Source organism: Agelaius phoeniceus, chromosome 35, assembly GCF_051311805.1.
Source record: "Agelaius phoeniceus isolate bAgePho1 chromosome 35, bAgePho1.hap1, whole genome shotgun sequence".
NCBI classification, from domain to species: domain Eukaryota; kingdom Metazoa; phylum Chordata; class Aves; order Passeriformes; family Icteridae; genus Agelaius; species Agelaius phoeniceus.
Window position 1 is genome coordinate 544,025 of NC_135299.1, and position 14,090 is coordinate 558,114.

General features: G+C 65.5%; 1 protein-coding gene and 1 long non-coding RNA gene across 2 annotated transcripts; one reads left to right on the forward strand and one right to left on the reverse strand.

Annotated features, from left to right (window-relative positions):
- Positions 1-88: 88 nt before the first annotated feature.
- On the reverse strand, positions 89-12,069 carry PDE1B (phosphodiesterase 1B). Its single transcript, XM_077192652.1, has 16 exons — positions 11,899-12,069; positions 11,083-11,219; positions 8,272-8,385; positions 6,777-6,962; positions 5,992-6,058; positions 5,224-5,340; positions 4,808-4,948; positions 4,201-4,301; positions 3,534-3,659; positions 3,351-3,452; positions 3,145-3,265; positions 2,989-3,070; positions 2,752-2,878; positions 2,536-2,666; positions 1,965-2,072; positions 89-1,762 (listed from the first exon to the last, which is right to left on the reverse strand). The coding sequence occupies exons 2-15, from the start codon at positions 11,211-11,213 to the stop codon at positions 1,981-1,983; spliced, it is 1,638 nt and encodes a 545-aa protein (XP_077048767.1). The 5' UTR covers positions 11,214-11,219; positions 11,899-12,069; the 3' UTR covers positions 89-1,762; positions 1,965-1,980.
- Positions 6,237-7,751, forward strand: LOC143696446 (uncharacterized). The gene is made up of 2 exons (XR_013185861.1): positions 6,237-6,624; positions 6,684-7,751. It is a non-coding gene; the product is annotated as an uncharacterized LOC143696446 (long non-coding RNA).
- Positions 12,070-14,090: the final 2,021 nt, after the last annotated feature.

The window sequence follows — 14,090 nt, forward strand, 5'->3', positions numbered from 1 at the left end:
CAGGACCCCCCTTGGGGCCACCCCCCCCCCCCGGGTTCTGCCCCCTCCCCAAATTCCGCCCCCCCCCCCAATGGCTGGAGCGCGGCCGTGGTGGCGGCGGCATTTATTAATTAACTCGTTAATTAATAATTAATTGCTCGTAAGCGGCGGCGCGGAGGGGGGGACACCACATGCGGGGGGGGTGGGGGGAGCTCTGCCAGCGGTGACCGAGGGGGGGACACGGAGGGGACACGGAGGGGACACGGGGGGGGGGACACGGGGGGGGGGGACACGGGGTACAAAAATACAAACACGGGGGGGGCAGGGGGGGCGGGGGGGGCCGGGCGTTCCCGAACATTCCTGAGCATTCCCGGGACGGTCCCGAACATTCCCGAGGGTGCACCCGGGATCCTGGAACGTTCCCAGATCCCAGATTCTGGAGCGTTCCCGAATCTGGGATCCTGGAGCATTCCCGGGGCTGGATCCAGGATTCTGGAACATTCCTCAAGCTCAGTTCGGGATCCTGGAACATTCCTGAGCCCGGATTCGGGATCCTGGGACATTCCCGAGGCTGGATCCACAATTCTGGAACATTCCTGGGGATGGATCCTGGAAGATCCCAAGGCCAGATTTGGGATCCTGGAGCATTCCCAGGGCTGGATCTGGGATCCTGGAACATTCCTGATGCACAGTTTGGGATCCTGGAATATTCCCGAGCCTGGATTCGAGATCCTGGGACATTCCCAAGGCCAAATCCAGGATGCTGGAAGATCCCAAGCCTAGATCCAGGATTCTGAAATATTCCCGGATCCGAGGTTGGATCCATGGATTCCCCAAACATTCCAGGGTTCCCGGGGCTCACTGGAGCTGGAGGGGGCGGCTGGACCAGTATGTGGGAGCATTCCGGAACATTCCGGAACATTCCGGAACATTCCCAGCATTCCTGAGCACTCCCGGGATGTCGCAGGAACCGGGGGCGTTCCAGGGACGTGCTGGAGCCAGGGGACATCAGAGTGGGACCCATCCCTGTCCCCGCCACTCCCTGTCCCCACTGCCACCCACGCCGCGCCAGATGGGACCTCCCTGTCCCTGTGCCTGTCCCTGTCCCCATCCCTGGCCTTGTCCCCATCCCTGTCCCCTCACTTGTCCCTGTCCCTGTCCCCGTCCCTGGGCAGGAAGGGGACAGGGCACAGTGCCACCCTCACAGTGTCACCACCACACCAAGGGGAGCGTGGTGGCCCTGATGGTGACAGCGTGTCCCCCCCCAGCTGTCCCCAGTGCCACCGACCCCGCCCCAGCCCCTCCCGAGCAGGAAAAGCGTTTTTAAAAATCCCAAAGGATGGAGCCCGGTGGGGGGCCGGGGGTGGCAGTGAGGGACCGGTGACACCGGGACAGAGGGGACAGCCCGGGGGGCTACTGGCACAGGGGTGACACCACTGGGCCTGGCACAGGGGTGACACCGGGCCTGGCACGAGGGTGACACCGGTCCTGGCACAGAGGTGACACCAATCCTGGCATGGAGGTGACACCAATCCTGGCACAATGGTGACACCGGGCCTGGCACAGCGGTGACACCAATCCTGGCATGGTGGTGAGACCAAGCCTGGCATGAGGGTGACACTGGTACTGGCACAGCGGTGACACCAATCCTGGCACAGTGGTGACACCGGGCCTGGCACAGCGGTGACACCGACCCAAGCCCGGCCCCAGGGGCTCCTGGCACAGATGGTTCTGAACTCGATGGCATCGAAGACGAGACGGTGTCACTCTGCTGGACAGGGACCTGCCGGGAGGGGACAGTCACCGCCATGTCCCCAACCCACTCCCAGTGTCCCCAACTCGCTTCTCCCGCCGTCCCCGCCCCTTCTCCCGCTGTCCCCGCCCCTTTCCCATTTTCCCCGCCCCTTCTCCCGGTGTCCCCGCCCCTTCTCCCAGTGTCCCCGCCCTCTTTCCCGGTGTCCCCGCCCCTTTCCCAGTGTCCCCACCTGGCTCCTCCCCCCGCTATTCCACGTCCCCGTTCTCGCTGTGGGTCCCGGTGGCCGCGGGCTCCTCGCACGGGGACAGCTCATCGATGGACGCCTGGTTGGTGATGCCTGGGGGGACACGGGCAGGGTCACCGGGGACACCCTGGAACTTCTGTCCCCACCAGGGCCACCCCCCTGGACGGCCCAGGTTGTGCCACCCACGCCGTGCTTGTGTCACCTCCCAGTCTGGGGACACTGGGACAGAACTGGCCCTGAACAGTTCGTGGTGGTCCCCAACCCCTCCCCAGTGGCCACACTGGCCACTGGTGGTCACAGCAGCTGTAGTGACCATGGATGGTGGCCATGGTGGCTGTGGTGGCCATTGTTGGCCATTGGTGGCCATGGTGGCCGTGGTGGCCGTGGTGGTGCATAATGACTGTGGTGGCCACGGTGGCCATTGGTGGTCATGGTGACCATTGGTGGTCATGGTGGCCATTGGTGGTCATGGTGGCCATTGGTGGCGTGGTCATGGTGGACATGGTGGCCGTACTGGCCATGGTGGCCCATAATGGCCGCGGTGGCCATTCCCTACCGCTGGCCGCCCTCTCCTTCCACTTCTGCTTGTTCTCCTGGATGTGCTTGGTCCAGGTGGAGCGGAACCCGGCCAGGTCGGCTTTGATGTCCTCCAGGTGCTCATCCAGGGACGGCTGCCGCCACTGCGAGCTGGGGGACAATGGGGACAGCTGGCAGCGGGCCAGGGCCACCGCTGCCACCACAGGGCACAAACCTCGGGGACAGGGACACCCACCTGGGCTGCTGGGCGGCCGCGGGGTTGCCCTTGGCCTTGGAGCCGTCCTCGGCCAGCGGCGTCACCAACTTCTCAGCCACGTCGGTGAGCACCGAGAACGTCGGCTCCACGATGAAGTCGATGAACCCTGGGGACAGGAGGGGACACGGCGCTGCTGGGGACACACCGGGGACAGCGTGGGGATGGCGTGGGGACAGTGAGGGGACAGCACGGGGACGGGACCTCGCCCGGACTCACCGATCTGCGACTGGGCCACCAGCGTGGAGGTGCGGTCGCAGAGGGGCGAGAAGGGCAGCCCCAGCTCGGCCTCCTTGTCCCCCTGGCAAGGCAAGGGACATCTGTGGTGTCCCCACGGGGTGTCCCCCGCGTCCCCCCGCCCGGCCCCGGCCCTACCTGCCGGAAGAACTCCTCCATGAGGGCCTTGGTCCAGCGGCTGTGCACCGCCCACTGCTTGGTGGGGTGGCTGATGTCGGCCGCGTGCAGCAGCAGCGACAGCACCTTGGACTTGTCCAGCCTGGGGACAACAGCCCAGATTGTCCCCAAAGCCACCCCGCCACCCCTGGGGACACGTCTGGGGGCTGGCCACCGCCCCCACCCACCTCTCCAGCTGCTGCAGCGCCGTCTTCATGGACTTGACCTGCTGGAAGTGGCAGGACATGTCGGTGGCCAGGACCATCTCGATGACCAGCGCCCGCAGCTCGCTGCGGGGACAGAGGGGACACGGTCAGGGGACAGCACGGGGACAGGGTGGGGACAGCGAGGGGACAGCGAGGGGACCTTACGCGAACTCGTCCTTGGTGAGGTTGACAAAGATGTTGAGCTCCTCGTCCTGCATCAGGCGGAACACGGCGCTGATGTGGTGGTTCTCCAGCACCGAGCGGTCGTTGTACAGGATGGCGGTGTCCGACCTGGGGACACCATGGGGACACCATGGGGACACTGGGCATGGGGACAGGGCCCCCGCAGCGAGGGGTGGCCCTGGGTGGCAGCACGGCTGTGTCCCAGCTGTGTTGGTGGCCCTGAGCGTTCCCCAGGTGTCCCCAGGGTGGGTCTGCAGCAGTGCCTGGGACACGCCGTGCCACCCATACCATGCTGTGCCACCCAAGCCATGCTGTGCCACCCGTGCTGTGCCATGCTGTGCCATATCTGGTGTGCCACCTGTGCTGTGTCCCCCATGCCATGCTGTGTCTCAGTGCCATGCTATGTCACCTGTGCCATGCTGTGTCACCCATGCTGTGCCATGTCACCCATGCAATGCCATGTCCCTGTGCCATGCCGTGTCCCTGTGCCGTGCTGTGTCCCCTGTGCCATGTCATGCCACCCGTGCCATGCCGTGTCCCCCATTCCACGCTGTGTCCCTATGCCGTGCCATGTTCCTGTGCCATGCTGTGCCACCCGTGCCATGCTGTGCCACCCATGCCGTGCCGTGCCCTGTCCCCGTGCCCTCACTTGGTCTGGATGTGGAAGCTGTTCGTTGTCCCCGTGTGCTCGAAGTCGTGGATGGCAGCGGCGAAGACGATGGCCAGGAGCTCGATCTCGGACAGGCAGTGCTGGGGACAGGGACGGGGACAGGGACAGGGACAGGGACAGGGATGGGACAGGGACAGAGATGGGACAGCGACAGTGAGTCAGGGACAGGGATGGGGACAGGAATGGGAACAGGGATGGGGACAGGGACAGGGATGGGACATAGACAGCGAGTCAGGGACAGGGATGGGGACAGGGCCACCCCCCCCCATGAGTTTGCTGTGACAGCCACGTGGGGACAACGGGCAGCACATGCACCAGGTGCCACCCCACATGTGACAGTTGTGTAGGGACAGTGGGGCACAGACATGTGACAGGTGCCACCCCACATGTGACAATTGTGTAGGGACAGTGGGGCACAGACATGTGCCAGGTGCCACCCCGCGTGTGACAACCGTGCATGGTCACATTCCAGGTGCCACCCATGCGTGTCCCCCGGTGCCACCCTGGGGACGTTCCCATGGCAACGAGCACTGCCAGGCGGTGGGGACAGCCCCGTGTGTGTCCCCGTGTCCCCGTGTCCCCGTACCAGCATGCCGGTGCGCAGCAGGAAGCAGTGCACGGTCTGGGTGACGTCGGCCGCGTGCACCTGGTTGTGGTAGGGGTTCCGGAACTTTCCGTAGCCGCCCTCCAGCGCCTCCAGCAGCGACGTCAGGAACGCGCCCGGGATCTGCCAGAGGGGACATCGGGGTGACAGGGAGGGGACAGGCCCTGAGGGGCAGCTCGGGGGTCCTGGAGGGGAGTTTGGGAGGATCCAGAGGGAGTCCTGGGTTGGAGTCTGGGGCTCCTGGGGAGGGTTTTGGGGTTGTTGGGGTTTTGGGGGGGTTTTTTTGGGGATGTTTTGGAGGATTTTGGATGTTGGGTCACAGCTCGAAGCAGCTGTTGAGGTTGTGGGTGGGATTTTGGGGGGATTTTGGGGGGGGTATTTTGGGGCTCCGTTCCCACCTTGAAGCGGCTGTTGAGGTTGTGGCGGGTGAAGAGCTCGAACACCACCGTGCGCAGCGAGTGCTCCTCGGCCGCGCGGTGCAGCGAGAACACGTCAAAGCACCACTGGTCCAGCCCCTGCGGGGACACCGGGGACACCGCTGGGGACACCGGGGACACTGGGGGGACCCGGGAATGCCAGGGACGGACGGGAATTCCAGGCGTGCCCAGGAAATCCCAGTAGAGCCCAGTAAAACCCCAGGGAAGCCGAGGATTCCCGTTTATTCCCTGTTATTCCCATTTATTCCTAGCTGTTCCCACTGATTTCTGGTGATTCCCACTGGTTCCCAAAGTTTCCCAGTGATTCCCAGATATTCCCATTGATTCTCAAATTCCCAGTAATTCCCAGTGATTTCCAGAGATTCCCAGTGATTCCCAGATATTCCCATTGATTCCCAAATTCCCAGTGATTCCCAGAGATACCCACTGATTCCCAAGATTCACAGTGATTCCCAAATTCCCAGTAATTCCCAGTAATTCCCATTGATTTCCAAAGATTCCCAGTGATTTCCAGTGATTCCCAGATATTCCCATTGATTCCCAAAGATTCACAGTGATTCCCAAATTCCCATTGATTCCCAGTAATTCCCATTGATTTCCAAAGATTCCCAATGATTTTCAGTGATTCCCATTGATTCCCGTTGATTCCCAGTTATTCCCAGCCATTCCCAGTGGCTCCCAGCAGCCCCCTCCCTTGGTTTTGGAGTTTTTTGGGGTTTTTTTTGGTACCTTCAGGCAGTTGAGGACGGAGGAGGAGTAGCTGGGCCCCACGGCCGTGTACGTCCGGCGGAACATCCTGGGGGGAGGCAGAGCTGGGGGGACTGGGGGGGCTGGGGACCCCCGGGGCTGGGGACAGAGCTGGGGACAGCCCTGGGGACACACCTGGGGCTGGGGACACACCTGGGGACACACCTGGGGCTGGGGACAGCCCTGGGGACACACCTGGGGCTGGGGACACACCTGGGGCTGGGGACAGCCCTGGGGACAGCCCTGGGGACACACCTGGGGACACACCTGGGGACCCTCCTCGGTTCCAGGGACCCTCTTGGGTTTTGGGGACCCACCTGATGCTGGGGACAGTCCCTGGGGGGTTTTTGGGGACTCCTCTGCTCTCAGCTCACCTCCCACAGTGTCACATCCTCCCCTGAGCTCTGTCCCCACTGTGTCCCCTCCACGCCATCCTCGGTGTGTCCCTGTCCTCCCTGTGCCATCCTTGGGGTGTCCCTGTGTCCCCTGTGCCATCATTGGGGTGTCCCTGTCCCCCCTGTGCCATCCTTGGGGTGTCCCTGTGTCCCCTGTGCCCTCCTCAGGGTGTCCCTGTCCCCCCTGTGCCCTCCCTGTCCCCATTGTGTCCCCCTTGAGGTGTCCCCGTGTCCCTCTCCCCCCTGTGCCCTCCCTGTCCCCATTGTGTCCCCCTTGAGGTGTCCCCGTGTCCCTGTCCCCCCTGTGCCTCGCTCAGAGTGTCCCCCACGCCCCCCTCGCCGTGTCCCCGTCCCGTGTCCCCTTTTTGTCACCTCTCCACGAAGATGCCGGCCTGCACGGCGTGCACGATGCTGCGGAATTTGGGTTTCTCCTCGGCCCGGCGGCCCTTGGCCCGCGCCTGCTGCGTGAAGGTGGCTGCGAGCCAGTCCCGCACCTCGGAGGGCACGGCCGCGTCCGAGCCCATGTCCCGCAGCTCGTCCTCCGTGTCCAGCACCTGCCTGGGGGCACGGCGGCACTCAGCGCTGCGTCCCCGCCCCGGCACGGCCCCCAGCGTCCCCCGGGCGTCCCCGGGTGTTGGGGGAGATCCAACAAGGCAAGGAAGCTTTGCAAAGTGCCTGGCAAAAGGTTCTGAGAACATGGGAACCGTGAGATTGAAATGGAAGCAAGCTTGGAGATCCCTCCGTTACTGAACAACGGGAGAACAACGGCGTGGCTGGCTGAAAGGGATCGTTTTTGGGTGAAACAAGACTCTCTGCTAGCAGGCAGGTCTGAGAGTCCGAGCAAACTCTGCCAGCTCGGCAGAAGAAGTCTAAAGAGGAGTTTTTAAGGTTTAAAATGTAGCACAGTATGGTAATAGAAGAAGTCTAAAGAGGAGTTTTTAAGGTTTGAAATGTAGCACAGTATGGTAATAGAAGAAGTCTAAAGAGGAGTTTTTAAGGTTTAAAATGTAGCACAGTATGGTAATAGAAGAAGTCTAAAGAGGAGTTTTTAAGGTTTGAAATGTAGCACAGTATGGTAATAGAAGAAGTCTAAAGAGGAGTTTTTAAGGTTTGAAATGTAGCACAGTATGGTAATAGAAGAAGTCTAAAGAGGAGTTTTTAAGGTTTGAAATGTAGCACAGTATGGCAATGTAGTGGTTCCTATAGGCCGGATGGAAATGCTCTAAGATTTGTATGTTGTGCTAGATTGGTGAGTGAGAATCAGAATATTCAGCACAGAAGATGATTTATTGTATTGGAACGGGAACTTCGCTCTCTTATCTCTGGTCTCTTATCTCTTGTCTCTTATCTCTCGTCTCTTGGCTCTTACTTTGCTATGCTCTTACCCCTTTTACTCTCTTGTCCTTTTGCTCTCTTACCCTCTCATCCTCTCTACCCCTCTCTCCTCTCAGTCCTGCTCTGAGCTGTGCCTGGCAGCTCCCAGCAGGGCCCTGCACCCAGGCCCTCTGCAATAATCCCCAAATCCCAAAAGGCCCCTGCACGTGTCCCTTTGCAATAAACCCCAAACCCCAAAAGGGCCCTGCACGTGTCCCTTTGCAATAAACCCCAAATTCCAAAAGGCCCCAAAACTTGGCCCTTTGCAATAAACCCCAAACCCCAAAAGGCCCCTGCACTTGGCCCTTTGCAATAAACCCCAAACCCCAAAAGGCCCCTGCCCCCAGCCCCTTTGCAATAAACCCCAAATTCCACCACCCGCCTGCAGAGATCTCTCATCTCCATCCATCCCGACCGTGCTACCCCCATCAATCCCACACCCGGGGTGTCCCCAGGGTGTCCCCAGGGTGTCCCCAGGGTGTCCCCTGCCCACCTGGTCTCATCGATGCACACGGCCTCGAGCAGGGAGGCCGCGTACTCCAAGTTGCGCTTCAGCTCCTCCACGCTGACCTCACCCGCCTCGAGCTGCTTGACCAGGAAACGGAGCCTGGGGGGCACGGGGGGCACCCCCGGAACGGGGGCACAGGGTTAGGGACAGCAGGGGACAGCAGGGACAGGGGGCACCCCTGGAACGGGGGCACAGGGTTAGGGACAGCAGGGGACAGCAGGGACAGGGGGCACCCCTGGAATGGGGGGACAGGGTTAGGGACAGCAGGGGACAGCAGGGACAGGGGGCACCCCTGGAATGGGGGCACAGGGTTAGGGACCCCCAGAATGGGGCGACAGGGGGGACAGCAGGGACCCCTGGCAGTGGGGGGACAGAGGGTTAGGGACACCCAGGGACAGCCCCAGGAAGGGACAGTGGGTTAGGGACACCCAGGGACAGTGGGGACCCCAGCACAGTGGGGGACAGGGACACCAGGGGACAGCCCTGGGGGGGACAGGGAGTCAGGGACACCTGGGGACAGATGGGACCCCAGCACAGGGGGGTACAGAGGGTTAGGGACACCCAGGGACAGATGGGACCCCTGGCACAGGGGGGTACAGAGGGTTAGGGACACCCTGCAATAGCCCAGGGAGGGGACAGCAGGTTAGGGACACCCGGGGACAGAGGGGCCAGCCCCCAGGTTGGGGACAGCGTGTTAGAGACTCCCAGGGTGGCATTGACACCCCCAGGAGAGCAGGGACAGCCCCCCCAGTTGGGGACACGAGGGGTGTCACAGGAAGGGGACAGGGAATTGGGGGGAGTCCTGTCTGGGGAGTGCCACCCCCGTGGCACCGGTGGCACCGCGACGTGGGGTGGCACAGGTGGCACGGGGTGGCACAGGGTGGCACAGGTGGCACGGGGGTGGCACAGGTGGCACAGGGGGGGGGCCCAGGGTGGTGACAGCATGGGGACACGGGCGCTGCCACCGTGCCAGCACAAGGACACGGCTGTGGCCGCCGCGGTCACCGGAGCCACGCGCTGGGGAGGGGCCACCACGTCCCCCGGTCACGGCGACAGTGACGGTGACAGTGACAGTGACAGCGAGGGGGGCCGGGGGGAGCGGGGGGGGGCACAGACGTCACCAGCGCTGCCGTGACCTTGGGGACAGCGATTGTCACCTTCCCGTGCATGGCGGCCACCCCCGTGGGGACCCTCAGGGACGCCCCCTTGGGGACGGCCACCCCCCGGGCCCCCCGCCTTGGTGACCCCCGTGTCACTCGTGGGGACAAGGGGACGAGGGTCGGGCTGTGCCACCCTGCCGGGTGCCACCCCCGGGCCACCTGCCACCACCATGTCCCCTGCTGGTGACCCCCGTGTCCCCAGGGCCACCCCACGGGTGACAGGGTGGCCTCAGGGACCCCGGGGACTGTCACCCCTGGGAATGGGGCGGGGGGGACACCGGGGGGGCTCAGGAGGGGACAGCCCCGACTTTGGGGACACGCGGTCACCCACCTGTGGGAGCGACACGTGGGGACACGCGTGTGACACCCCCAGAGTGCCACAACCCCCCCTGCACGCACGTGTGTGTGTGACACCCCCACAGTGTCAGTGTCACCCCCACAGTGTCACCCCCGTGTCCCCAGGGGCGCCCAGGTGCGTCACACGCGGCCCAGGTGTGTCCCACGCGTGTGCCCCGCCCCGCCTGTGCCCTCCCCGTGTCCCACACGTGTCCCCACGCGTGTCCCCACGCACGTGGTGCCCCCCGGGCCGCCCCCGCCCCACGGGGACCCCCCCCCCCCGGGCGCCGCACGTGCCGCAGGTGGGCGCGGGGCACGTGAGCGCCTGGCACAGGTGAGGGGGTGGCACCCCCGGCACCCCCCCCCCCGGTGACACGGAGGTGGCACCTGCGGCACCTGCGCTGTCCCCGCAGGCTTGGGGACACCCCGGGCTCGCTGTCACCCCGCGGTGACACCCCCAGAGCGCCACACGAGGGGAGGGGACCCCCAAGTCTGTCCCCAAGGGGGTCCCAAAGGAGGGGGACACCCCAGGGGTCCCTTGGGGACAGCCAGGGTCCCAGGGGCCTTTTTTGGGGGTGGGGGTCTTAGAGGGGGAGGGGGTCCCCAGAATGGGGGGGTCAGGGGTTGGTTGGGGTGGGATCCTCGGATGGGGCACGGGTCCCGGCTTGGGGGTTCCGGTTTGGGGTTTGGGTGGAGGTCCCAGTTTGGGTCTGAGGGGTCCTGGTTTGGGGGCCCCGGGTTTGGGGGTTTAAGGTTTAAGGGTTTAAGGTCCAAATTTAGGGTCTAAAGGTCCCGATTTGGGGGTCCCAGTTTGGAGTTTAAGAGGTCCCGGTTTGGGGGTTCCAGTTTGGAGTGTGGGTTTCAGGGTCCCGGTTTGGGGGTCCCAGTTTGGGGTTTGGGGGGTCCCAGTTTTGGGGGGTGTCCTCTCTTTCGGGGGTGTCTCTTTGGGGGTCCCTCCGGGGCTCTCTCTGGGTTTGGGGTCTCTCTCTTTGGGGTGTCTCTCTCTGGGTTTGGGGTCTCTCTTTGGGGTGTCTCTCTCTGGGTTTGGGGTCTCTCTTTGGGGTGTCTCTCTCTGGGTTTGGGGTCTCTCTCTTTGGGGTGTCTCTCTCCGGGTTTGGGGTCTCTCTTTGGGGTGTCTCTCTCCGGGTTTTGGGGTCTCTCTTTGGGGTCTCTCTCTCCGGGTTTGGGGTCTCTCTTTGGGGTCTCTCTCCGGGTTTGGGGTCTCTCTCTCTGGGGTGTCTCTCTCCGGGTTTGGGGTCTCTCTTTGGGGCGGGGGTCCCGCGGCCGGGGGGTCACTCACAGCGCCCGCAGCTTGACCCAGACCTTCCTGCCGGGCACGGCCCTGGCGTCCAGCGGGGACGGGCACCCCCCGGCCGCGTCCAGCGCCGGCCGCTCCCGCTCCAGCCCCGGGAGGCTCCGCGGCGGCTCCATCGCCCCTGGGCACCGGCGGCGCGGCTCAGCCCGGCCCGGCTCCCTCCGGCAGCCGCGGCTCCTTCCCGGTCCCTCCCGGTCCTCCCGGAGCCCCCCCCGTCCCTCCCGGAGCCCCCCCGGTCCCTCCCGGAGCCCCCCGCGCCTCCCCCGGCCCCGGCTCCCGGTCCCTCCCGCACCCCCGGAGCCCCCGCGGCCCCCGGCGGCTCCCCCGGCCCCGGCTGCCGGCGGCTCCTGCGGGCCCCGGTAGCGGCCGCAGCCCCGGCGGGCGCCCCCCCGCCCCGGCCTCCCCCCGCCCCCCGGTAGCCGGCGGCTGCGCAGGCAGCACCGGAGCCAAGATGGATCCGGGCACCGGGGGTGGGAGCAACGGCAGGGGAGAACCGGGGAGAGCCGGGGAGGAGAGGGCCGGGAACGGAGAACCGGGAGGGGAGAGCCGGGAACCGAGAACGGGGCTGGGGGAAAGGGGATGGAGAACCGGGAACCGAGAACCGGGGGTGGAAAACCGGGGGGAGAACCGGGAATGGAGAACCGGGGATGGAGAACCGGGAATAGAGAACCGGGGATGGAGAACCGGGGATGGAGAACGGGCGGGAAGCGGGGGAGAAGCAGCGGGAGGGGAGCGGAGGAGCGGGGATGGCAGCGCCGGGATGGGCAGCGCCGGCACCGGGGATGCTGCGCGCTCCTACCGGGGGGATGCTCGGCCGGTGCCGCCGGTGCCGCCGCTGTCGCCGGTGTCGCCCGAGCCCCGGTCCCCGCGGCCACCGGCGCTGCCTCCGCCGCCCGGGGCTCGCCGCAACTTTCCCCGAGCCGGCACCGGCACCGGCACCGGCACCGGCGGGCGGGGCGGGGCGGGGGAGCCGGGGGCGGGGGCCGGGACCGGGGGGTCCGCCCAGCCCCGCGCGGCGCCGGGACCCCCAGGGGAACGCGGGGGGGAGCGGGGGCTGCCCCGGGACCCCCCGAGGGGAGGGAGGGGACCCGGGACCCCCCCCGGGGGGCAGCCGGGACCCCCCCGGGGCTGTGCCCAACCGAGGGGACCCCAAAACCTCCTGGAGCTGGGGGGGGGGGGGTCAGGACCCCCGGGATCCGCGGGGCCAAAGGGGGAGGGGGAGGTGGCCCGGGACCCCCGGGGGATGTGGGGGGGTTCGGGAGGGGTCAGAGCCCCCCGTGACCCCCCCGGTGCCCCCGGCCCCGTCCATCCCCGACCCCGGCAGGGCCCCTTTGTCCCCTCCCCTCGGGGGGGGTCAGCAGCCCCCACCCCCCCCAGTTGTTGTAGTCCTACCCAAACCCCCTCACCTGGGCTGGGGGGGCACCTGGAGCGGGACCCCCCCACATCCCCTGATCCACACCCTGAGACCCCCCCAGATCCCCCTGGAGCCCCTCGGGGGCGCTGCTGGCCCGGGGGGGTCTCAGGGATGAACCCGGGGGGGGTTTGGGGTGCGGGGACCTCAGGGATGACCCGGGGGGGTCTCAGGGCGGAGTGGGGGGGGGGGTCTCGGGCCGGCCTGGGGGGGTCTCAGGGCTGAACCCGGGGGGGGTTTGGGGTGCGGGGACCTCAGGGCCGGCCCGGGGGGGTCTCAGAGATGGCCCGGGGGGAATTTGGGGTGCAGGGACCCCAGGGCTGACCCGGGAGGGGTCTCAGGGCTGACTGGGGTCTCAGGGCTGACCCTGAGGGGTCTCAAAGATGACCCGGGGAGTCTCAGGGCTGGGCCAGGGGGGTCTCGGAGATGGCCCGGGGGGGTCTCGGGGCTGGCCCGGGGGGGATCTCAGAGATGGCCCGGGGGGAATTTGGGGTGCGGGGACCCCAGGGATGACCCGGGAGGGGTCTCGGGGCTGACCCGGGAGGGGTCTCAGGGTTGGGCCAGGGGGGGTTTGGGGTGCGAGGACCCCAGGGCTGACCCGGGGGGGGTCTCAGGGTTGGGCCAGGGGGGTTTAGGGTGCGAGGACCCCAGGGCTGACCCGGGGGGTTCTCAGGGCTGGGCCGGGGGGTCCCAGAGATGGCCCGGGGGGGGTTTGGGGTTTGGGGTTCGGGGACCCCCCCGCAGCCTCCCCGGCAGGCGGGAGCGCAGCCCCCGAGCGATATTCAGGAATATTAATCAGCCTTTATGTAACGCCGTGGGTGGGAGCAGCGCCCACCTCGGCACCGCGGGGGGGGGGCCAGGTGAGCCCCCCCCCCCCCCCCACCCCTGGGTGCGCCCCCACCCCTGGGTGCCCCCCCCGCCACCCCTGGGTCCCCCCCCCGTCACCTCCGGCGGGTGATTCTGGGGGGGGTGGGGGGGTCCCCTCTGTTTAACTCCCCCCAAAATTACAAAATTGAGGGGGGGTCTCCCTCCCCTCCCAGGGGGGGTCCCCCGGATTTGCAGCCACGGGACCCCCCCGGGGACACCTTAAGGGCCGAAACCCCAAATTTGGGCTCCTCCAGGCCCTCCTGGGGGGTCCTCCCACCCATTTTGGGGCCCTAAAAGTGATTTTGGGGGTCCTCAGAGTGATTTTGGGGGTCCTCAGAGTGATTTTGGATTTCTCGAACTGATTTTCGGGGTCTCCGACTCATTTGGGGGGTCTCAAACCCGTTTGGGGCTTCTCCAACTGACTTAGGGGTGCTCGAACAGATTTTAGGGGTCTCAAAGTAATTTTGGGGGTCTTCAAACAAACTCGAGGGTCCTCAAAGTGATTTTGGGGATCCTCAGAGTGATTTTGGGTTTCTTGAACTGATTTTGGGGGTCTCAAACACATTTGGGGCTTCTCAGACTGATCTGGGGATCCTCAAACCGATTTCAGGGGTCCCAAACTCATTTTTGGGGGGGTCTCCAACTCATTTTGGGGCCACTCAAACCAATCTTAGAGCCCCGAAATCGCTTTTGGGTTCCTCCCCCTCGTTTTTGG